At 35.4% G+C, this 24,823-nt stretch overlaps 1 protein-coding gene across 1 annotated transcript in view; it reads left to right on the plus strand.

The window, feature by feature from the left end:
* Positions 1–24,823, plus strand: part of Pak2 (p21 (RAC1) activated kinase 2) — a 71,450-nt gene that overhangs the window by 29,689 nt on the left and 16,938 nt on the right. The window contains exons 2-8 of the mRNA XM_078044003.1: positions 2,258–2,465; positions 17,365–17,465; positions 17,875–18,022; positions 19,706–19,737; positions 20,091–20,198; positions 21,904–22,036; positions 24,103–24,166. Coding sequence (XP_077900129.1) covers positions 2,279–2,465; positions 17,365–17,465; positions 17,875–18,022; positions 19,706–19,737; positions 20,091–20,198; positions 21,904–22,036; positions 24,103–24,166 — 773 coding nt within the window. The 5' untranslated portion in view covers positions 2,258–2,278. The remainder of the gene's footprint in view (positions 1–2,257; positions 2,466–17,364; positions 17,466–17,874; positions 18,023–19,705; positions 19,738–20,090; positions 20,199–21,903; positions 22,037–24,102; positions 24,167–24,823) is intronic.

Here is a 24,823-nt window from a genome sequence, read left to right on the forward strand (position 1 = left end):
CAACCAAGCTTGTACCCCAGTACTCTATATTACATTGTTAACCACAGCTCTGATGATAGTAATTGAGTTTAAAAGCTAGTAATTAGCCACAGATTATCACTGTTAAATTTTGGTGCATTTCCTTCTGTCAGTGCATATAAATGTGTTTAAATTTTTTATTTTCTTCTGATTTTTAAACAGTGTGCATAAATATGGAATTATAAAATACAAAATCCAGATATTGAAGCTTTATGTGCCATTTCTGTTGTAACTGGAAAGTGAACCATTTTAGGAGTACTATGTGTGCCTTAGTGTTATAAGAACATTAAGACCTAAGCATCCATCTTGGTTTATCTATTCATCAAGTAATCCTTGCAATACTTGATTCTAAGCCTTATCTTTCTTCCATCTGTAGCAAAATAGATCCCCTGTGGTAGTGTACACATTGGTAGCAGTCCACACTTAGGAATAGCCAGTTGAATCTGCTTGCCTTCCCCCTGTCCCCTTAAGAAAACAACCAGCATGCCCCCCACCACCTGCAAGCAGCTGGTTTAGAAGAATCATCTGAGGCATGTCTTTGGTGCTACCTTAGTTTCCACCCTACTGCTTCCTTAGGCAGGCAGTCTTCCATATATATATATATATATATATATATATATATATATATGTTTTTTTATTTCCTTTCCCCAGCCCTTTCTCTATCTGGTTATCCCCCAAAATGTGTACTTTTTCTCCTTAACTTCTCTTATGCTTTTTCTTGTAGGCTGAAAAATAATTGTCATTTTAGCAGATAGTAGTGTGCTAAAGTAGTTTACTAGCACAGGTAATGCTTGTGACACACTCTAAAAAAAGGAATCAAAAGCTGTAAGATTTGGAGTAGAATTTGGTATAATCCCTCCATCCCTCAATTTTCTAAGTGCTATTATTATTTTTTTTATACACATACACAATTTTGTTTACTTAAATATATTACATACTAAAATCAAATCAAGATCAGATACCAATAAAAACCTTGTTTAATGGGGAAATATGTTGTTTCCTAAATGAACTTTTGCATCAGAACTTGTATAAATTAGAAATCCTCTTCCCTTTACTCTTGATTTTAAATGTGTTTGACCCACCTTTTTAAAAAATAAAATATAAGCATATGTAAGCAAAATTGATATTTCTACCAAAATGGCCATATCTATAAGCGAGGTCACCTGATTGCCTGGACAGGGTGACAGAAACTTGGGGTTGTGACCCCACCCTTGGTTCTGTGCTCTAGATTTAATTTTGACAATGTACCTGAATTGGTCAAGCTTCATGTGACTGTCTTACAAAAGAGACTAATGTGTGTAGATCAGAATATCAGATTTCCAGAGACATCAAACATTGCATCAGTGGCATGTTCTTTTGGGAAATTAGGTGAAGGTAAGTTATCAATCACAAGAATGATTTGTGTGGAATCCTAACAGGGGGGTGTTAGTTCATGGGGACCAACCAGAGATATTCTAATTGTCTGGTCTGGTCTCCTCTTTGGAATTTTCTCCTTGTTGTCTGTCCATTGGAACCATCTCACAATCAGTATCAATTTTCAAAAATTGCCTTTTTTTTTTTTTAAGTTGTAGATTGACACAATACTTTGGTGCTGATGGACACAACCCAGTGCCTCACATGTGTTAGGCAAGTACCCTACCACTGGGCTATAATCCCAGCCCAGGCATTGCTTTTGATATGTTAGTGTTATCATGATTTCCACTTGGCTTTTTAAATATTTAGTAACATTTTAAAACAAAACATTTGCTAATTTTGTTAGGGGAGATTACCTTTGTTAAAAATCACAATGTTATATATGTTACTGATTTTTGTCCCTTAAAAAATTAGTACATGGGCTGGGGATGTGGCTCAAGCAGGTAGCGTGCTCGCCTGGCATGTGCGGGACACTGGGTTCAATCCTCAGCACCACATAAAATAAAATAAAGATGTTGTGTCCACCAAAACTAAAAAATAAATATAAAAAATTAGTACATATTATTATACAGGATAGTGTGTTTCATTGTGGCATACTTGGGCATGTGTAAGAACATAATTTGATCAATTTTACTCTTAAATGTCTCCCTCATGATTTATTGATTCTCTCCCACCCCCCCAAATTTCACAGATGTCACTTTAAATGGATAACATTTTCTAATTTGGAGTGTGTAGGAATTAGTATTACTGTCTTCTGCTTGTGCATACTGCTTTTTAAAATGTTGTTTATTAATTGTTTTTTGGGGGGTTTGCCTATCTGTTTCAGGCCATTTCATAATTCTGAATCATGTCTGACAACGGAGAACTGGAAGACAAGCCTCCAGCACCTCCTGTGCGAATGAGCAGTACCATTTTTAGCACTGGAGGCAAAGATCCTTTGTCAGCCAATCATAGTTTGAAACCTTTACCTTCTGTTCCAGAGGAAAAAAAGCCCAGGAATAAAATCATCTCTATATTCTCAAGCACAGAAAAAGGTAAATAGCTGTTGTGGTTTTAAAAGTCTCAGCATTAGTTTATTATTTTATGTTACCTGTGTTGGTCCTTCACTGTATGAACAACAAGACTAGTTTATTTGAAACTGTAATAGAAAATTATAATATTTTAAAGTTGTTCTCATCCTACTTATAACAGCCCATGAATTTCTATACTCATTTCCATTTTCTGAGACTTTGGGCTATAGTTCAAGGCTTTCTCACATTAGTGGGGATTTGTGATTGTCTTTGTGTTGCCTTAACAAAATATCTATGTCTGGGTACTTTATAAGAAAAGAGATTCATTTGGCTTAATAATTCTGGTGGCTGAAAAGTCATGAATGTGGCCCTTATGTCAGGTTAGGGCCCTTGACATCTTGACAACATGACAGAGAAACAAAATGGGAAGCAGTTGCTTGCAGAAGGGGACGTGTGTGGGCCAGAATGTAAGAGAGTGGGGAGGAGCTAGACTTGTTTTTTATTATTTACCACCTTCTCCCTCAGGAACCAATGCACTTCTTGAGACAGGCATTAATGTATTCTGAGATGGTAGGATCCAGTTGCTTCCCACTAGGCTCTGCCTCTTAAAGATCCAGACACCTTTCAATGCTATAACTGGGGACCAGTCCTTTAAACATGAACCTTTGAGGGACAAACCATATCTATCCATAGCAGTGATATTTTGAGGAAACCTGACTTTCCACATGCAAACACACATACATACACACACACATACACACACACACCCTGTGCTAGGGATTAAACCCAAGGTCTCACACATACCAGGCAAGCAATCTACCAAGCTATGTCCCCCCCCCCCCAGAAACCTACTATTAACAGAATGGTAACACAGGAACCGCAGTCTCCTTTCTGAATTCCTGGAGTCAGCTGTGTTTTGGAATAAAGAGTTTTTCTGATTTTTGAGTAGTTCCTCAGAAGGATCTGAGACAGCCTTAGTGATTAACAGTGTGTCTTCAGTAAAACATGTCTAGTCCAGGGGTTCTCAGCCTCAGCACTACTGATATTTTGGTGCCAAATAAGGTGTGGTTGTAGCAGTCTGTTCCCATGCATTATAGGATGTTTAGCAACATTCCTGGTTTTTACCCATTAGATTTCATCAACCCTGTCCCATTTGTGACAACCAAAAATGTCTCTAGACATTGCCAAATATTCCCTGAGGGACAAAAGCACTCCCAGTTAAGAACCATTGATTTTGTCACACATTGTGGGACAAAGGCTACAAATAATCCTGTATATATATATATATATATATATATATATATATAGATAGATAGATAGATAGATATAGATATACATATCTCTATATATGAAAAATTGTATATATTTATATGAGAAATCAAGGAAGAAACTTTTGGTTTTCAGAGCTTTTTCAAATAAGGGTAGGGGAATTATTTATTTAAACACATTGAGCATGCTAATTTGGCTCTGATAGATGATAGTCGATATTAGCAAAGATAAAGATACAGATCCTAAGTCTACATGGAAAGGTAAACCTAATTGGAAGAATGATGCTTTGTATAAAATAATAATACACTTTTTTTTGTACCAGGGCTGAATCCAGAGGTGCTTACCCCCTAAACCACACCTCCAGGTCTTTTATATTTTATTTAAAGATAGAGTCTTGCTAAGTTGCTTAGGGCCTAGCTGAACTAAACTCAAGATCCTCCTACCTCAGGCTTCTGAGCTGCTAGGATTATAGGCATGTGCTACCATGCCTGGTTTGAGACACATTTGAGTTTGTTTTTTTTTTTTTTTAAATTGTCAATGGACCTTTATTTTTATTTATTTATATGCGGTGCTAAGAATCAAACTCAGTGCCTCGCACATGCTAGGCAAGCACCCTACCACTGAGCCACAACTCCAGCCCCACATTTGAGATTTTAAAATAATGAAAATTTGAGTTAACATTAATAAAGAATCAAATCTTGGAGAATTTTGATTTACAAACACGACATAATCATTAGACAATTGCAAACTTGTTCATTTTGTCATATATATCACTTATTTCTAATTTTGTTTTTATTAAGATTTTATGCAAGTGCTGGGGATATAGTTCAGTGCTTGCCTCAAATGCACAAGACTCTGGGGTGAATCTCCAGCACCATTTAAAAAAAAAAAAAAAAAAAGATTTGGGACTGGATATGTAGTTCAGTGGTAGAGTGAATGCTGCATGAGGTCCTGGGTTTGATCCCCACTACCACCTGAAAAACTTTTTCCATGAGGCTATAAACTGAAGAGCCTAGCGAAAGTATGGCTTTTAAATTTATGTAACAAGGGATCAGCTGTGTATGTGGTATGTTTGAAGATAAAAATTAGGCTGGATTAAGTAAAGGATAAAGGGGAAGAAGACAAAGCAGTGAACCAAAAACTGTGCATGGGAAGAGGGTGAAAAAGCATGGGTTAGCACCAAATCCTCATCTTCCATAGTAGAGGGTCAGTATGTTTAAAGTGGGAAAATCTGAAAATGTCAGTGTAAACACAGCATTTGAAATTATGGAAATTAAAAATAAAATTATGGTGGCTAGTACCAGAAGAAATTGCAGAATTGAAATTACCTGCCTGTGGGGAACCAGAATCCAAAGCAGAGTAAGGGAATGTTCAAGATAGGATAAAAAATATGTTGGGTACAAGATTGAAAGTATGTTGGAAATACATACGCCCATGCACACATACATGCATATATGTTGGGTGTAGTAGTGTATGCTTGCAATTCCAGCAACTTGGAAGGCCGAGACAGGAGGATTACAAGTCTGAGGCCAGCCTTGGCATCTCATCAAGACCCTATCTCTAAATAAAGAAATTTTAAAACGGGGTTGGAGATATAGCTTCAGTGGTAGAATACCCTTGGGTTCAATCTGGGGGCTGGATACACACACACACACACACACATACATAGTTGGGGACAACCTTGTAGCTGGTAAAAGAAGACTATAAAATGAAATAAAACAAAATAGAAAATGTGAACAATCCAATACCTGACTTTGGATAATGGTTAGGGTTTATGAACAAACCGAACATGCATTTGCATAAATGTGAAACAACATACCCGTCTCTGATCATTTTTTTTTTTCCATCTCTGATCATTTTGAGACTCTTCCTTTTTTGCTCTCATTACCAAAACTTCTCTTTCCCTTCCTTTCTCACAGAATTACCTAGGAGCTGCAATTAGCCCCGGGTCTTTTTTCTTCATCTTAAATAGAAGTTTCTGAGCTGAGGATATAGCTCAGAAAGAATGTTTGCCTAGCATGAATGAGGCCCAGGATTTGATCCCTAGCACTGGGGAAAACAAAAAACACAGGCGTTATTAGCCACATACAAAGTAAAGAGAATAGTATAATGAACTTCCTTCCCAGCTTCAGTCATTACCATCATTTTGCCTCCTTTTGACTCTTCTTTCCAACCCATGTTCCTGTTCTTAATTGTTCCTACCTGGGAGCTACCATCAAGATGAGGGAGAATCTGTGTGTGTGTGTGTGTGTGTGTGTGTGTGTGTGTGTGTGTGTGTGTATTCACGCTGGGCTGTTCCTACTATATTACTAGTCGCCCCCCCCCCCCCCCACCTGCTTGGCTTCTTTCTTCAACTGCCTGCAACATTTCTGCATTAGTTTTCTACCTACATCTTGAGCCGCTGTTTCCTAGTTGCTTTTCATCTACATATAGTGATTTGGAGTAGAAGAGGAGTACTGCAATGTGTAGGCGATACACCATCTTTACAGAGGTCTAGAAGGGAAAGAATTACATTTTCATTTTTAAAAAATCACAATGATTCTACAAAAAATACTTTAAGGTGTCTTCAGTGATTACTGGTTTTAATTGGTATCACTGGAAAAATAACTTTAAAAAATTGATATATAATTGTACATATTTATGGGCTACTGTATGGTATTTTGGTACATGTATTCATTGTGTAGTGATGAAATCAATATAGTTGGCATATCCTTCATCTTCAATATTTATGATTTCTTTGTGTTGGGAACATGTAAAGTCCTCCCTTTTAGCTTTTTTTTTTTTTTTTTTTTTTGATCCTGGGGACTCAACCCAGGCTTTGTGCATGCAAGCTATTTTATTTTAAATACATAATAAATTAGCATTAACTACTGTCACTCTCCTGTGCTATCTAATGGTAGAACTTATTCCTAATTGTAATTTTGTACCAAAGTTAATTGTAATTAATACTTCTATGTAACCTTTTCTCTCCTCCTCATCTTCCCCAGCATTTGGTAACCACTGCTCTTGACATCTACAAGATCAACTTTTTTTTTTTTTTTTTAATCTTCCACATGAATTAGAACATACAGTATTTGTCTTCCTGTGCCTGGCTTAATTCATAGTATCCTTCAGGCCCATCTTTGTTGCACAGGAACAGGACTTCATTCTTTTTTATGGATGAATAATACTGCATTGTGCATATATTCCACATTTTCTTTATCAATTCATGTATACGGGCACTTTGGTTGTTTCCATTCTTTTGCTTTATTAATATAGCTGCAATATGCGACTGTAGATTACTCTTTGACATAACGATTTCATGTCGTTTGGATATATATGCCTGGTGTTGGGATTGCTGGATCAGATGGTAGTTCCAGTTTTAGCTTTTTGAGATACCTCTATATTGTTCTCTATAATGGCTGTACAAGTTTATATTTCCACTAACAGTGTATAAGACTTCCCTTTTCTCTACATCCTCTCCAGCATTTATTATTTTTTGGCTTTTTATTAATAGCCATTCTAATTGGAATGAAATGATATCTGATTATGATTTTGATTTGCATTTCCCTGATGATTTGTGATGGTAATTTTTCATATGCATGTTGGCTATATGTTTGTATTCTTTTGGGAAATGTCTGTTGAGATCATTTTACCCATATTTAAATCAGATTATGATTTTTATTTCCTGTTCCTTACATATGATTTTTTTTTCTGTTCCTTGAATATTCAGGGCATTCATTCTTTGGATGAATGGTTTGCAAGTATTTTCTCCTAATCTGCAGGTTGTTTCCTTACCCCATTGATTGTCTGGAGGCTTTTTTTAAAAAAAAAGTTTATATAACTTTTTGTGACAACCCAACTGAAGAAATCTTTTTCACTTTCCTGATAATATATATCACATACACTGTGTGAGTCATCAGAGATACAGTAATAAGCAAAGCAGATATCCTTACTCTCATGACACCAACCAAAAACTACTGTAGCATGTAATTATAAACTATTAAAGTGACACAGGGTTAATGGAAAATGTTTGTCTAATCTGAAGTATCTGGGAAAGCAAGGAAATGAAAATAGAGCTGAAGAATAAAGGATGATAAGTGAGAAAACAGTTAAAAAGTGAGTTCAATGCCTTGGAAAGAGCCAGCCACAGGAGGCATCACAGTATAGCATGAGCTGAGTGTAGCCCAGAGTCACTTGAAAGCACAGAGGGTAGGTGAGAATTACACTGTGATGTATGGAGGGGACTATGGACAACAGAGAGGTAGGCAGAGACCAGGTCACAAAAATGCCTTTTGTGTAGTTTTGAGCTCAGATTTTTATCTTGTTTCCTGGGGAACCACGAGAGAATTTAAACAGGGGAAAGTCTTGCCGCAGTCTGGCTGGGCACAATTCATGAGCCACTTGTCAAAAGAAACGAACTTTATTTTTAGAACCTCACAGGCCAAACAAAACAGCTCCTCAGGAAAAACCCTCAGAGCCCAATTGCCACCACCGGCTTCCCACAAGCCTCTCCCACTCCCACAATCCTCCTGCTCTTGAGGCTGATTGACTGGGTCGTGTGGGCGGAGCCAAAGAAGTCCCCCAATGAGCAGCTCCGTGGTCTGAAAGGGCAGGGAAACAGCCCAATGAGTATCACCGCAGAGGAGCCAATCAGCTAGATGTTGCTGGGGCCGCTGTGAGCCAATCATCAGCTGGCAGCTGGAAGTTTGCTGGGGCCCCTTCGGCTGTGGCTCTCAACATCTCCCCCCCTCTCTGTTTAAACAACAAGCATGTGGCTTAGGGACCATGCCTGCCTTAGGTTGTCCAGTAGTACATATGGTCCTTACCCGTTATCGGATGAGCTGACCTCAAGGCATCAGCCTCCTGTCTTAGGTTGGTACCATTGTAATTGGATCTTACCCTTCACTGACTACCAGTCCAGTATACAGCCACACCTGTGGAGAGGTACGAGGGGGCGGGGTGAGGTTCTTTGCCTCACCTCTGTTGGCCCCCAAATTTTAGCTGAACGATCATGACAAGCAGAAGGGAGGAAGATACACCAAGCCAATTGACGGCTCCTTTTGGAAAATTTGTACCACCAATGACACCATCAGCAAAAATACCCCAACACTACCACAAGTTGCTGCACCAACAGATAGTTCACAATGCATACAGGTGAATTCACAATGCATACAAGTGATACATAGTCCAGGCAAGTTCTGCAAGCAGTTCAGTGATGGCTATTGCAGAAGCTGTAGATTTCCTGGGGAACCACGAGATAATTTAAACAGGGGAAAGTCTTGGTCACATTTTTATTTTAGGTAGGAAGGATTGGTAGTTGTGTAGAAAATAGGTTTTGTTGGAGTTCTAGGACTGGAGTTGGAAACTAGTTAGAAGGCTTTTTGCCTTAGTCCAGGTGAGAAATGGCTTAGCTAGTTCAGTAGTTTTAATAAGGAAAATAGCAGTGAGCCATTGTTTTGGTGTATTTTTCTAAGCTCTATTCAGATAGCTTGTGTTGAGTACATAATTTTTATTAACTAAAGCAATTTTTACCTCTAATTATTTAACCAACATACACCTTCACTTCTGATTATGGAGATGATAGATGATGAACATTCTTTCTTGTCCAAAAATTGAATGCTGGTATTAGTAGTAATAAAATTAGCCTATACTTCCCTACCCGTTTCCTAGATAATGCTCTTCTGTATAGTGGAACAATTCAGTTTGAAGTTTTTCTAAGTCAAAATAATAAGCATGTGTGTGTGGAACAACTGGTTGTTAGACTAGAAAAAGAAGAGTCTTCCTTTTAAACAGATTTAGATTTTCTTAACCCTAAACTGTAACTCAAATGTAGCCTGAAAGGCTGAGGCCCTAAAAGGATGTGACAATAGCCTATTTAGAATTCTTTGAAGTACCTGTTGTCAGCACTGTCCTCAGGATCTTTACCTTGTGGCTAAAGTTTGCTGCCTGCCTGCTGCTCATTTTGTTGTCTAATGTAAAGTTGGGAAATGATTCTAAGAATCTCGTTCTCTCCTGGGACACTAATAAGTTTTATTAAGAGAAGCTTCTTTCTGTGGTCCATTACTTCCTATCAGGTGATCTAATTCCTGTAGACACACTGTAGATGATTGATAGGCAAAAGTGGGAAGTTGATATACTTTTTTTTTTTTTTTTAAACATTAACAGATTTCCTTCTAAAACTAAGGTGTCCAAATAAATTGTTTTTACTTATCTTTTAGTTCTTGGCTTCTCGAGTTATGTGATCAGTTTATATAGCTGGGTTCTTTCAGCACATTGTTCAGCTTGAGACTTGGTTTAGCACTTTTGTTTTAATGCTTTTTCTGATATCCTTTTCCCTTCCTGCGGGCACAACTAAAATATGGAGGTATTTGTGAAAAAATAAATGGAATTAAACAGATTTTTTTAGTATATTGTGTCATTTTATTTTGAACAGATTTTAACATGTAAGTATATCTCAAGTTCTGCTTAATCATTTTTATGTCCTTCTGTAACTTTAACTTTTTGTTCTATATCCCTAACATCTGAAACTTTCTTTAATATGTTTGTTTCTCTAAACTAAACACTCCCAAGTTAAAGAACATTATTGCGCCTTAGACACAACAGGAACCAGGAATTCTCTTGCTCTGTATCTTATCTTTCTCCTTTCTGTGTACCTGTTTCCTGTTTCAGTCTGGAGTTTCTCTGTATGTAAGGAAATATAGCCCTCAACAGTAACTGGGCTTTATTTCTTATAAATGTAATCACTGGAGATAGACTGATTTTTAGGGTGCCAAGTCTGACTTAGGTCACATATCACTCCTTAAGCAGTTGACTGGGAGTGAGGAGGAGCAGCTGGGGCTGGCCTGGTTTGAATGAGATGCCTGTCTTGGACCAATTGTCTGTGGTTAGGATTATATAAGAAAATGGCATTTTCCCAGCCATGTACAAGGAAAGCATGAGGAATGTTCCCTAAAGTGGGATACCAAACAGTTAAAACAAACAAACAAAAAGATAAAAGAAAAACTGCCCTGTTTTCAGAATACTTATAGCTTGACTCATAGATCTCACAGAGATTTGAGGATTTTTTCCCCATCAGATAAACAATATTTTGGGGGAAAATAGTATACTCTAGGTATCCTTTACCCTGATCCTATCTATAGTGAAAAGGCTAGCTTATTTCACAGTTTCCATGGTTCATCAAATTCTGTTTTTTCTGTCAGCCGTACAAGAACAGTGTACAAATTAAACTATTCATTTATAGTTAACAAATACTTATTTCTGAATGCAGTAAGTATACTGAGTTAGAAGCCATAGGACATAAAGAGAAGTAGAGGGTATGAGCTCAGTTTACTCAAAAGTTGGTCTAGAGAAAAATGAGAGGTTGGTTATGACAGATGTATATTTCATTAAAGACAGCAAAATTTTCTGAGAGTTGTGTTTCCCTCTGTTCCTTTCCACAACAATTGTGCCCTGTTTTCTTACCATGGCCACATATGTGCGTAGAAAACCTAGAGAAGAGGTAGACATTTGAACACAAGTCTCATCATGTTCAAAAGGTATCCTGTTTCCTATTAATGCTAGATCATTACTACCTTTGTAAACAAAGAATAGCAGTAACAATTCCAGGTTTGTATGTGCAGACTATCAAACATCACCATTTTAAACTTTTTTATAATGGGAGAATACTCAGGTTAAACATAGTTATTGACCACATGATTCTTCTTACTTTCCCTCCCAAGGCCCAACTAAAATGACAGTAGAAACATTAAAAAAAATAATTACAAGGACAATGAGAATAGGAGAGAGACAGTAGTATACAGGAGCTCTCAGTATATGTTTAGAGAGTGGAGTGGTGAGAAATGACACCTGACTAAATGGAACAGAGAGACATCACCTAAACATTTGCAGAGGGTAATGTCTGTGGGAAGTGAATTTCCCTCTAAAAACCTCAGAGACTCAAGATTTAGAGGCACACAGTACTGTAGGAAAAGGGGGAGGGGAGGAAGGGATATCCAGGCTGAAAGGACTAGGAATTAATTGAAAATTTTCATATAAAGTGTCAAAGACTCCCCAGGACTCATTCCTCTTTTACCTCTCCAGCCATACAAATATAGCCCCTATCCTGGGGATGGAGGGAGGATATTTGCTTTTAGTTCAGGACAAATTAAACCAGAGAGGGCCCTATTCTTTTCACAGGAAGTTAAAGGTTAGAATAAAAAACATTGATTCAATAAAAGCCAGCATATAAAACTCCTTTCCTCTGCCCTGTTTTCAGAATACTTATAGCTTGACTCATGGTTCTCACAGAGATTTGAGGATTTTTTTCCCCATCAGATAAACAATATTCTTGGGGAAAATATACTTTAGGTATCCTGTACCCTGATCCTAAATTTAGTGAAAAGGCTAGCTTATTTCCCAGTTAGTTCTTTAATACTTTTCTATATTATTAGATAGCAAAAGATCACCAGACATTTAAGGAAAACTCTATAAGAGTCCAAAATAATTGGGGAAATTTTTAAAAGGCATTTAGCCACCCATGTCAATAATGTCAGAGACTCAGGAGGCTGAGGCAGGAGGATCACAAGTTCAAGTTCATCCTCAGTAACTTTTATCAAGAGCCTATCTCAAAAAAGACCTGGTGTGTGACTTAGTGGTAGTGATTGTCTACATTCAATCCCTAGTACTACCAAAAAAAAAAAAAAAAGGAAGAAAGAAAAAAATTATAAGGGCATTAGAGCATTTAGAAAAACAGACAATGTAGAGAGAAAACAAATCTCAAAAACTCAGACTATACATACACATATACTGTATAATCTTCAAAGAAGATAAATTGAACCCATGAAATGAGAAAAGAATACTTAGAAAATATTGAGAAATAATTATTAGCAATTCAATATATAATATTACCAGAGTAGGAGCTAGGGTTGTAGCTCAGTGATAGAGCTCTTGCCTAGCTATGTATGAGGCACTGGGTTTGATTCTCAGCACCACGTATTGATAAATAAAATAAAGGTCCATTGGCAACTAAAAAAAAAACATTAAAAAAAATAAAATAAAGGCATTGTGTCCATCTACAAATAAAAATATTTTTAAAAAGATTACCAAAACATACAAGAGATATCAATAGAAGGATGAGTGGAAGACAATCAAGAAAATGTTCCCAAAGAGTTAAACAAAAATATGTCAATGGGGCCAGATGATGGTGGCATATACCAGTAATAATCCCAGTGACTCAGGAGGCTGAGGCAGGAGGATCACAAGTTTGAAGCCAACCTCAGCAGCTCAGCGAGTCCCTGTCTCAAAATAAAAAATAAAATGGGGTTGTCGGGTACAGGGTTCAATAGAGCCACATCCCCAGCCCTATTTTACGTTTTATTTAGAGACAGGGTACCAAAAAAGCAAAAGCATGGAAAAGATGAGAATTTCAAATTACTGATAATAAACAAATTAGAGTGAAGAAAATATCAAAGAAATAATGGGAAAAAATGTCCCAGATCTGAAGAATATTATTTCCAGATGGATGTGACTCACTGTGAACTCCGCTTAGTTAATGAATGAAGATCACAGCATCCTCAAATTTTATAATACTACAGATAGGACAGTGAAATATTGTGCTTCTAGTCAAGGTGGAACAACAGGGACTGGGTTTATACTCCTAACTAAAAGAATTAAAGTAATGGGAAAAATATACAAAACAATAGTTTTCAAGACAGTGAACATCAGGCAATGAAGAAAAATGATTAAAAAGAAACAAATGAGGTAAGCCCTACCATTGATTGAGCTTTCTGCCCGGAGAGTTTCTAGACTGCAGCACAGGGAGAGGGAAATTGGTGATCTCTTTGAGATGAGGAACAGCACAATTAAATAATTGGATTTATAGCAGAATAGGTGTTAAAGAAGAAAAGATGAGTGAATTTGAAGATAGGGCAATAGAAACCCTGCAAAACAAAACAAACAGCACTGTGGGACAACCTCTGGAAGAGTGACATATGTATAATTGAAGTCTTGGAGGGAGGGGTGAAATACTTGAAGAATGCTTTAAAAATAATGGCAGAAAGCTGGTGGTGGGGCTGGGTTTGTGGCTCAGAGGTAGAGCGCTTGCCTAGCATGCATGAGGCACTGGGTTTGATACTCAGCACTACATAAAAATAAAATAAAAGTATGTGTTCACCTACAACTAAAAATATACATTTAAAAAAAATAAAACTTGTGGTGTAAGTGGTACAGCACTTGACTACCATATGTGAGGTCCTGAGTTCTGTCTCCCAGCATCGAAAAAAAAAAAGGGAAGTGGGATTATGAAATCTAAAAAAAAAAAAAAAAAAAAAAAAATTACCACCAGCACACTGTACTTTATTACAAAAAACTGTTTAACCAGGTCCTTCAGACAGAAGGAAAATGATGTCAGGTGAAATGTGGGTCTGTACTAAGAAATGGAATACGTTAGTTTGTTTGTTTTCATCCCGAGGATAGAACTCAGGGGCACTTGACCACTGAGCCACATCCCCAGCCCTATTTTGCATTTTATTTAGAGACAGGGTCTCACTGAGTTGCTTAATGCCTCGATTTTTTTGCTGAGGCTGGCTTTGAACTCAAGATCCTCCTTCTTCAGCCTTGTGAGCTGCTGGGATTACAGGCATGCGCCACTGTGCCTGGTGCTTATATTTTTCTCTTAACTAAATATTTTTAAAAAATAATCATATTTTTAATGAAGTACTGATACATCCTATAACATGGATGAATTTCAAAAATATTAAGTAAAAAAAGCTATTTGCAAAAGACCATGTATTATATGATCCCATTTATATGATTAGCCAGAATAGGCAAATCTTTGGAGACAGGAAATAGATTAGTGGTATCCCTAAGATTTGTGGTGACATAGGCGATGGAATGGGGAGTAATGATCACTAATGGGTACAAGATTTCTTCTGCTCATGATGTAAATATTCTAGTTAGAGTGTGATGATGGTTGCAAAATTAAAAAATGTACTAAAGCCATTGAATTATTAAACTACATAATTATTGAATTATGTAGTTTAAAAAGCTAACATAACAACAAAGGTGATAAAAGGAGTTGATTAAAAAATACTCGGTTAGGGCTGGAGTGGTAGCTCTGTAGTAGAGTGCTTGCCTAGCATGTGTGAGGCACCACATATTAAAAAATAACAGTAAAGGACAAAATTTTTTAAAAATTTAGGTAATCCAAAAGAAGGGAGAAAAGATTGATAAAGTAGTCCTACTACATGCTCTCTACAGGAAATTCACTTTTTTACATCCAGCCATAAGATAGGTTAAAATAAAAAGTATGCTAAAACTGGGGGTACAGCTCAGTGGTAGAATGCTTAGCATGTTCAAAGCCCTGGGTTTGATCTCCAGTACCACAAAAAAATAAGGGCTACTTATGTTAGCATCATAAACTTGGCCTGACTCTGTATCATACAAACTAGATTCTAGAGCTCAAAAAATATTGTCAGATTAAGAAAATTATTTCGTGATAGATCATTTAGATAATATAGCAGCTTAACATGTACTGCTAACAGTTTCAAAAAACATGACTTAAAAATTGAAAGGATTTCAAGAAGAAATTGACAAATCCAGTTATAACTTGAGATTTTAATACACTTCTTTCAATAATTGATAGAACAACTAGATAGAAAATTGGTAAGGATTTAGAACATTTGAACATAACAAACTTGACCTAATGGATATTTATAGAACATTCCATACAATAACAGTTAGAATCCATAATTCTTTTAAGTGTACATGGAACATACACCAAGATAAATCATATTTGAGGAATTTTTTTTAAAACATCTCAATAAATGTAGAAGGATTTAAACAATATAAAGTGTATTATGTGAACACATGTAATTTAATTAGAAATTAGTAACAGGAAACCCTCGGAAAATATTTGGAAAGTAGAGAAAACACTTCCAAATAAAGAAAGGATATTTAGAAAACATACTGAATGAAAATGAAAATTAAAAAACATCAATATTTGTAAAATATCTAAAGCTGGTCTGTTGTTATGGCTCAGTGGTAAAGTGCTTCCCTAGTATGTGTGAGGCACTGGGTTCCATCCTTAGCACTACATAAAAAATAAATGAATAAAATAAAGGTATTGTGTCATCTACAACTGAAAATAATTTTAAAATAAGAGATATCTAAAGCCCTACTTGGAGGAAGTTTTACAGTATTGGAAAAGAAAGAAATTTCAAATCAATGACTTTAGCTAAGCCATCTTTTTTTTTTTTTTTTTTTTTTTGTATACTGGGGATTGAACTCAGGGGCACTTGACCCCTGACCTATACCCCCATCCCTATTTAGAGATAGGGTCTCACTGAGTTGCTTAGTGCCTCACTTTTGCTGATGCTGGCTTTGAACTTGCAGTCCTCCTGCCTTAGCCTCCCGAGCTGCGCCCAACCCACTGCACCTGGCCAGCTAAGCCATCTTCATAAACTAGAAAGGCAATAGCAAATGTAATCCAAATCCAAAATAAGTAGAAGAAAGGAAATGATAAGAGTCAAAGCAGAAATCAGTGAAATGAAAGAAAAAGTAGTAAAATCATGAAACTAAAAATTGATTAATTTATAATACCAATAAAATGAATAAGTTTCTAGCCAGACTGGTGGAGGAAGAGAGAAGATAAAAATTACCAAACTGAGGGAGAATGAAAGAAGTAGATCCCATCTCTGCAGATTTTATGGATATTAAAAAAATGAAGGTATAGTTAGGTACAGTTTCACATGCTTATAATCTCAGCTACTGGGGAGGCTGAGGTAGGAGGATCCCAAAGTTTGAGGCCAGCTTGGGCAACTTAGTAAGAAGTACTGTGGCAGAAATGTGACAAAAGCTGTGATAGATCTGTACTCTGTAAACTGACGCTGTAAAACATTTCTGAGAGAAATTCAAAAAGTCCTGACTAATGGAGAGATTCCCTGTTGTCATGGATGAGAAAACTCAGCGTTAAGAAATCAATTCTTTCTAAATTGTTCTATAGATTCAGTCAGTTTCAATCAAAATCCCAGCAGGCTTCTTATAGAAATTTAACAAGATTATTCTAAAATTCATATGGAAATGAGGCAGACCTGAAATATCCAAGTAGTTTTGAATTAGAAGAAGAAAAAGAGGAGGAGAAGAACAAAGACAGGATGATGAATTGAACTTACACTGTGTACTTAAATTGCTTATTAAAAATGACAGAAATTGAGGCAGACTGGTGTTGGCATAAAGGTGTGGATAAGCAGGTCATTGTAACAGAGCAGGACATTCAGAAATAGACCTGCAGATTCAAGCAGAGGAATTTGGGGAGGAAGAAAGGGAACTGATGTGTTTGAATTTACAGAGAATGTAATTGATAGGTGTGAGATGTAAATGTTACATAAAGTACAAGAGTAGGATCATCCCAAAACTGTTTTAAAATACAGCAGTTGTTAAGTAAGAAGGAGGGATTAAGTTTGTTCTATAAAGAAGTGGTCTCCAAACTGTTTGTCAGGTCCCCACATCTTTACAACAGTATAGGTTACTTTACCTCATTTACTGGTTTCTGCTCAGACAGTATTTTAAGGGAATTGTCTTTCCTTGAATAACTTTATTCCTAATCTGTTTTAGGAAAAATGTCAACATATGATTATAGGTGCCTTTATTAGCCTTGTTTAAATACTTTTTTTCTTTTTTTCTGAATGCCTTCTAGGAAGTAAAAAGAAAGAAAAAGAACGTCCAGAGATTTCGCCTCCATCTGATTTTGAGCACACCATCCATGTTGGCTTTGATGCTGTTACTGGAGAATTTACTGTAAGTTTTATACCTCGTTAGACTTTGTTTATTATAACACTAGAACATCACTCAAACTTTTTCCTGTGGTATTAACTTCGAAGTTAACTTTTCTGCCCACAAGTTAATTATTAGTTCTTATTGCTTTTTCTTTTAAGTGTTAGCAGTAGAGTGTGATTTTTCCCATAGGGGAGCTGAGCCTATTAGTTATAATTATGCAGATTCCCTAGGGGAGCTGAGCCTGTTAGTTATAATTATGCAGAATAAATATAGGAACAGTAGACCTTTAGAAAACTAGACCAGTTAGAATTTACTCAAATCTAAAAGTATGTGTATTGGTTTGTTTTATGTATTTTGATATTTATCTTTGAAAATTAATTTTATTAGAGTAATTCAAACCACAACTCATTTCTGTATCTCTTTTTGTTAGGGCATGCCAGAGCAGTGGGCTCGATTGTTACAGACCTCCAATATCACCAAACTAGAGCAAAAGAAGAATCCTCAAGCTGTGCTGGATGTCTTAAAGTTCTATGACTCCAACACAGTAAAGCAGAAATATCTCAGTTTTACTCCTCCTGGTAAGACATCAGACGGTGGTAAAAGACTGAATCACATGGAAAATTGTAAAGCACTGCTAGATAAAAAGATTATTTCTGGAAAAATAAAAGGCTAAGCTGAATTTCTTGACCCTGCTTTCTTCTGTATTGAATCTGCTTTTTGTTAACTATCCGGTGGCTCTTAAACATCATCTGGAGTCTGAGGATTACATTACTCTCATAGTTTGTTAGAAATGGAACTGGATGTTTTAAATTTTTTCCAGATTTTTTTATACATTATAATTAAATGTGATAGTGTTATTTGTTGTTACATGTACTTGGGGTTTTTTCCTCCTCACTGCTTTTCAGTTTAGAAGGAAAAGATGTAGATTTATAGACATCTTTATGCTAGAGATATGTTTATTGTCAGTGGCATGGAAGGAAGTTTTGCTATATAAATGCACAGACCTTGAAGTAAAAAATGGTTTTCTACTCAAAAATTGAAATAAATAAAAAATGTAAATACATAAAAATAAACATTATAACTAAAAGGTTTAAACCTCAGAATTAGAATATCAGTGGGTAAGAATTGGAATATACTGGATTTTTAAAAAATAGTTTGTTTAAATCAGCATCAGAATCAAGTCCACGTGGTGCAGTTGGTTGAGCAATCCCTAGAATGTCTTTTGGGATTTAGTTAGACTCCCTTTCCCCACGCTGGTTCTCCTGCTTTCTCTTCCTTGCATTCTACTTTAGAAGATGCAAATCATTTGTCCTGTTTCTCTCAGTGTAGATTTTGCCATTTACACCCCCCAGGATATTATTTTTATTTAATATGTTTCTCTGTCTCTAAAGTCATATATCTAGTTATATGTTTCTCAGTCTCTGAAGTCATATATCTAGTTTTTAAAAATAATGTAATTATGTAAAAATCATGTGGTTTGAGTTAACTGTATTTAATATGTTTATATCAGATAAAGGCTATGTTCAAAAAAGAAGTAGACTTCTTTGCAAGTAATATTAATCTTGATCTTAATGATCTTGATCTTTACTTTAATCTGGTATATCCTTACTTCAGACTTTTACCTAGAACTTTTGTGTCAAACGGTAAGTAAGTTGCATTTTTAAAAAGAAACAAAACTTATATCAAAAATACTGCTTTTCGCAGTTGCCATGTTTGAATGATGGTTTTATATCCCTTGTTCCTTGGTAGGCAATTCTTTGGAGAAAGTATCTTAAACAAGAAATGTTTTATTTTTTTTAGTTGTCGATAGCCTTTTGTTTTATTTATGTGGTGCTGAGAATTGAACTCAGTGATGTACACACACCAGGCGAACACTCTACCACTGAGCCATAGCCTCAGCTTCAGCCCCTAAATGTTTTATTTTTAAAATGGACTGATAATCATAGTTTTCCTTACATTTTAATAACTTTATTTAAAAAGTATAATTTGCTTACAATAAAATTCACCCATTTTAAGTATTAATTCATGTTTTTTTAAAAAGTATTTTTGAGGTTTCATTAAGATTTGAGAGTTATTAGCTGAGTTCTGTAAAAATTGTCATTTATATTACTGTTATTGTCATTTTTCTCAGGAGATAATTCAACTTAAAATGAAATCAGGTTAAGAAATTTCACTTGCTCCTCTTTTATATTATTTTTCTTTTTGTCATATAAAAGTTTTCTTTCTTGAATTGCTAACATACTTTTCTTTTTCATATTCAGAGAAAGATGGCTTCCCTTCTGGAACACCAGCAGTAAGTTCATGATTTCTTATTGTTCTTATTCTAATTTAGGTTACCAAAACCAAATTTTTATTTTGCTTTTTAAAATAAATTCAGCCATCAGAGGTAAATAACTACTATGTTTGTAAATAGTACTCAAGAATATTTATCATATGTTTATTTCGTATACTTATTTTTCCATATTTCATAAAATCACCTTTACTCTTTAATTGATTATATTGGAAGTAGTAAGGTTTAAAAATTTTAAAATTAGCTATTGAAAAGACAACTTCTTGAATGAAGTATGTTTAAAAAAAGAGAGATGGTCACATTTTAACCTTTTTATTTTACTGGCTTGTCTTCCTTTGCTCCTGTGATGAACACAGCTTAACACCAAGGGGTCAGAAACATCAGCAGTAGTAACAGAGGAAGATGATGATGATGAAGAGGCCGCGCCTCCTGTCATTGCCCCACGACCAGATCATACGAAATCAGTGAGTGATTGACTAATGACCTGGTGTGTGCATCTGTGTATGTATGTGTTTCTAAAAACAGCTATTTGTATTTGACTTTCAGTGATTATTTCAAAAAGTCTTCAAGTTTAAAATATTTTAGTATGAGAAAATTAATTTAAGATTGAATTTACTTAAAGAGTACTCATCAAAAACTACTTTTTTGAAAAATAAAAATCTAATGGCTGCTTTAAAATTAGAATATTTAATTTACTGGGTTTTATCTTTTTTTTTAGAGAGAGAATTTTTTTAATATTTATTTTTCAGTTTTTCGGTGGATACAACATCTTTTATTTTATTTTTATATAGTGCTAAGGATCAAACCCAGCGCCCTGCGCATGCCAGGCGAGCACGTTACCGCTTGAGCCACATCCTCAGCCCCTTCACTGGGTTTTTAAATTAATTATTGTTTTTTTAGTTGTAAATGAACACAGTATCTTCATTTATTTTTTTATTTTTATGTGGTGCCGATGATCGAAACCAATGCCTCACTCATGTGAGGCAGGTGCTCTACCACTGAGAGCCCTAGCCCCTGGGTTTTTTTCTTTCCATGTTTTGCCCTCTTTCCCAGAAAGGTCATCTATTTATCTGTTTTTTTTCTCTGTTTTATAATGTGGGTAACTCTTCTATCTAAAACTTAGATCTTTCCTCTTCCCCAGATTATGTACTTTATTTCTCATTTTGACATTTCTCTCAAAGCCTTGATGGCATTCTAAAGACAGTTGAGAGTGAAATTCCTCCCCAGCTGAGGAGAATTTCAACAGTAATGAGCTCAGATGGAGCCAGGGAGAGAAGTACTAAGGGGGCTGGATTGTGATGTGGTGGCTCCGAGAACTGCCATTGGATCCCATCTCATGACAGAAGGCTGTGTTTTCTATATTCCTTACACCTGGCTCTTTGAAGTGAAAGGGAGGGTAGGTATTATATTTGTGTAAAATATTTTATAGAAATTAGTAATAGTTATTTCAATAACAAAGTTTTAGTCTTTTGCATTGTATTCATCTTTTTTATTAAAAATATTTTTAAACTGAGCTGTTTTTTACTATATTGTTATACTATTTTATTTTTAACTTCAAAAAATATTTTTAGTTGTAGATGCCTTTATTTTATTTATTTATTTTTATGTGGTGCTGAAAGATCAAACACAGTACCTCACAAGTGCTAGGCAAGCACTCATTGTACCACTGAGCTACACCCCCAGCCCATTTTACTATTTTAGATCTAGGTACACGTAAATTTTATTCATGGACCTACTATTTTGCTAGTTATAGTTTTTTGGTGTTGTGGATTGAACTCAGGGGCATCTGACCACTGAGTCACATTCCCAGCCCCTTTTTTAACTTTTAATTTTGAGACAGGGTCTCACTAAATTGCTTAGTGCCTCACTGAGTTGCTGAGGCTAACTTTGAACTTGGAATCCTCCTGTCTAAGCCTCGTGCGTAAGTCCTTAGTATTACAGACATGTGCCACTGTGCCTGGCTGCTAGATATATTTTTAAATAAATTTATTCTATGGCAAAGAAAAATGTTTCACACTGTTTTTCAATACATGTTTTTTTGTAGTCTGAAAATATTGCATTCTTTAGAACAAAAAGAGATAACAGTTTTGGGTAAAAAATTAGTGTTCCAGTAAGAATATCTGAAAATATTTTTTTCTCAAATCTCAGTAATGAACTATATCTCTGCAGATTTATACACGGTCTGTAATTGACCCCATTCCTGCACCTGTTGGTGATTCCAATGTCGACAGTGGTGCCAAATCTTCAGACAAACAGAAAAAGAAGACAAAGATGACAGATGAAGAGATTATGGAGAAATTAAGTATGTTACCTACATTTTTCATTATTTTATAAAAACAAATATTTTTTTGTTGTAGATGGACAGTAACTTCATTTTATTTATTTTTTTGTAGTGCTGAAGATTGAACCCAGTGCCTCATACATGCTAGGCAAGTGCTCTACCATTGAACCACAACCCCCACCTTACGTTATTATGTAATTAATTTATTAATTTTCTTAAAACATATGACCCAAATCTGGGGATATAGTTCAGTAGTAGAGCACTAGCCTAGTGTAAGTAAGGTCCTGGATTCTATCCCTATCACTGCAAAAAAGAAAAAAAAAAAAAAGACCCAGTTGGATTGTAATATATGCCTATTATTTTGCCTCAAGACAGAAAGAAAAATTGTTTTCTTACAGAAATAGATGCTTCAATTAAAATGTAGTGAGCTGGGCATGGTGGCACATGACTATAATCCTAGCAGGAGATTGCAGAGGATTTCAAGTTCAAGACCAGTCTGAGTAACTTAGTGAGATCCTGTCTCAAAATAAAATATAAAAAGTGCCGCAGGATTCAACCCTCAGTACTTCCCTGCCCCCCCCCCCCCCAAAATGTGAAGGCAAAGTAATATTCAGTTTGTTTGTTGAAACATTTTATGTATTGATAGTGAAGTCAGTCCCTTTGAGAGCAGTACTTCTTTTCTGTGGGCCAAATCTGAAGGATATGAACATGGACATAGTTGCAAACCTTATCAAAAGAGGTTGTATATATTTGTCCAAACCTATAGCTTTTCAAAGTAGAACGTGTAGTCATAAAATATATTCAAGGGAAAAACACTTTTCCTTTTTAATTTCAATAACTATCAGTGGCCTGAATCAAGCATTACAAATAATGTAACAGTTCCAGGAAGGGGATTACAAGGCTCCAGTAACTATAGTTAGAAAGAACATGTGACATAGAAGGATCAAGGAAAAATACTGTAAAGACAGGTTGTTATAATCACATGTTCTACATTAATTTGTTCTTGATTCCTTAGTACTTTCCAATATAAAACTGCTTCGACTGTGGTATCCTATAGATATTTATGTATATAATAGACCTTATCTTAGGAGGGCTGCTGCTTTAAAAAAATGAACTAGAATAATAGTTGTGGCTATTCATTTGTGACCTTTAGTTATCACATCCCCCTATCTTTTTGCCCTTAGCTTCTTGGCTTGAACTTAAGTGGTTAACTTGAAATTGAGTACCTATATAATATTATGTATGTGAGTTTCCTGATATGTCCCTGACTTCTTTTATCTTAACTAAGTGAAAATTTAATGTGATTTTCTTATGTTTTGACTTACTGGTCATAGAATTTAAGTTTTGATCTTTTCTTAATTATGACTTTGAACATTCCTAAAATACATACATAATTAGTTCATATTAGTAGTAGGTGATTTCCTAAATATATTAAAAGAAGATATACTGAAATAGTCAGAAAAGCCATTTAGGGTTATTTCATTTGGATATCATTCATTTATTATTACTGATAATAAGTAGTTTCATAACTTATCACTGTGTGTAATATATGCAGTATGGTAGAAAAAGTAGAGTGACCAATTTTCCAGGAATTACCAAGTTTTTGTTTGTTTTTGGTCCTGGGGGTTCCTATTTTAAACAAAAACAACATTGCAAGCTCAGTTGAATATTTTAAACACAAATTAATTTTGGTATAATTATTTCTTTTAATAAACTCTGATTTTAAAACACTGGTTTTCCTCAGCTGAAATTGCCATTTGGAAAGCTGTACATCCTGAGAATCCCCTTAAATCTCAGGCAGACTAGAACAATTGGTTGTTCTGGAATGTCATGATTTTTGAGAAAGTTATTAGTTAGGAGTCCTAACCTAGTGGAGAGTATGTGTCGTCTTGTTTTGGATACCTTTTTGCTTTTTTTTTTACTAAGTTTCTTCAGTGTTTTGTTTGAAAAAAATTATTGTTGAAATTTGATGTGTTTGAAAACCAGTGTTTTAAAATCAGAGTTTATTAAAAGAAATAATTATACCAAAATTAATTTGTGTTTAAAATATTCAACTGAGCTTGCAATGTTGTTTTTGTTTAAAATAGGAACTATTGTGAGCATAGGTGATCCTAAGAAAAAATATACAAGATATGAAAAAATTGGACAGGGGTAAGTGTTTATGATTGTATTGTCATAATATTCACTATTTACTGGGTATTCAGCATGATCTCTCTTTTCCCCCTGACACTGAGCGTTCACTGCATTCTATGAGTGGTACCCTAGGGGATTTGTGTAAATACATAATGTAATTGTTAAAAAAAAACCCCTACATGTCAGCAATGACTTTACATCATTGTTTCTTATTAAATGTTATTTCTCATAGATGGTAAGGGATTATTAGATGGAAAAGTTGTCCATAACATATTTAAAAGACAATTTTATTGCAGGATTATAGGCCATAAAAACATTCATTTGGGGTTGGGTATGTAGTTCCATGTAGAGTGCTTGTCTAGGATACATGAGGTCCTGGGTTTGATTTCTGGCAATGCAAAAACAAAAGCAAAGCAGAGCAAAAATCCACACATTTATCTGAGCATGGTGGTGCACACCTATAATTCCAGCAACTCAGAAGGCTGAGTTAGGAGGATTTCAAGTTTTTAGCCAGTTTCAGCAATTTAGTTAGATCCTAAGATAAAAAGAACTGGGGAGTAAGCTCAGTGGTAAGGCACCCCTGGGTTCAATCCTCAGTACTAAAATTAAAAAGTAAAATTAAAAATAAATAAATGAATGAATGAATGTTTTTGAATCATATCATTGAGTATTGAT

Source organism: Ictidomys tridecemlineatus, chromosome 3 (genome assembly GCF_052094955.1).
Source record: "Ictidomys tridecemlineatus isolate mIctTri1 chromosome 3, mIctTri1.hap1, whole genome shotgun sequence".
Classification (NCBI taxonomy): Eukaryota; Metazoa; Chordata; class Mammalia; order Rodentia; family Sciuridae; genus Ictidomys; species Ictidomys tridecemlineatus.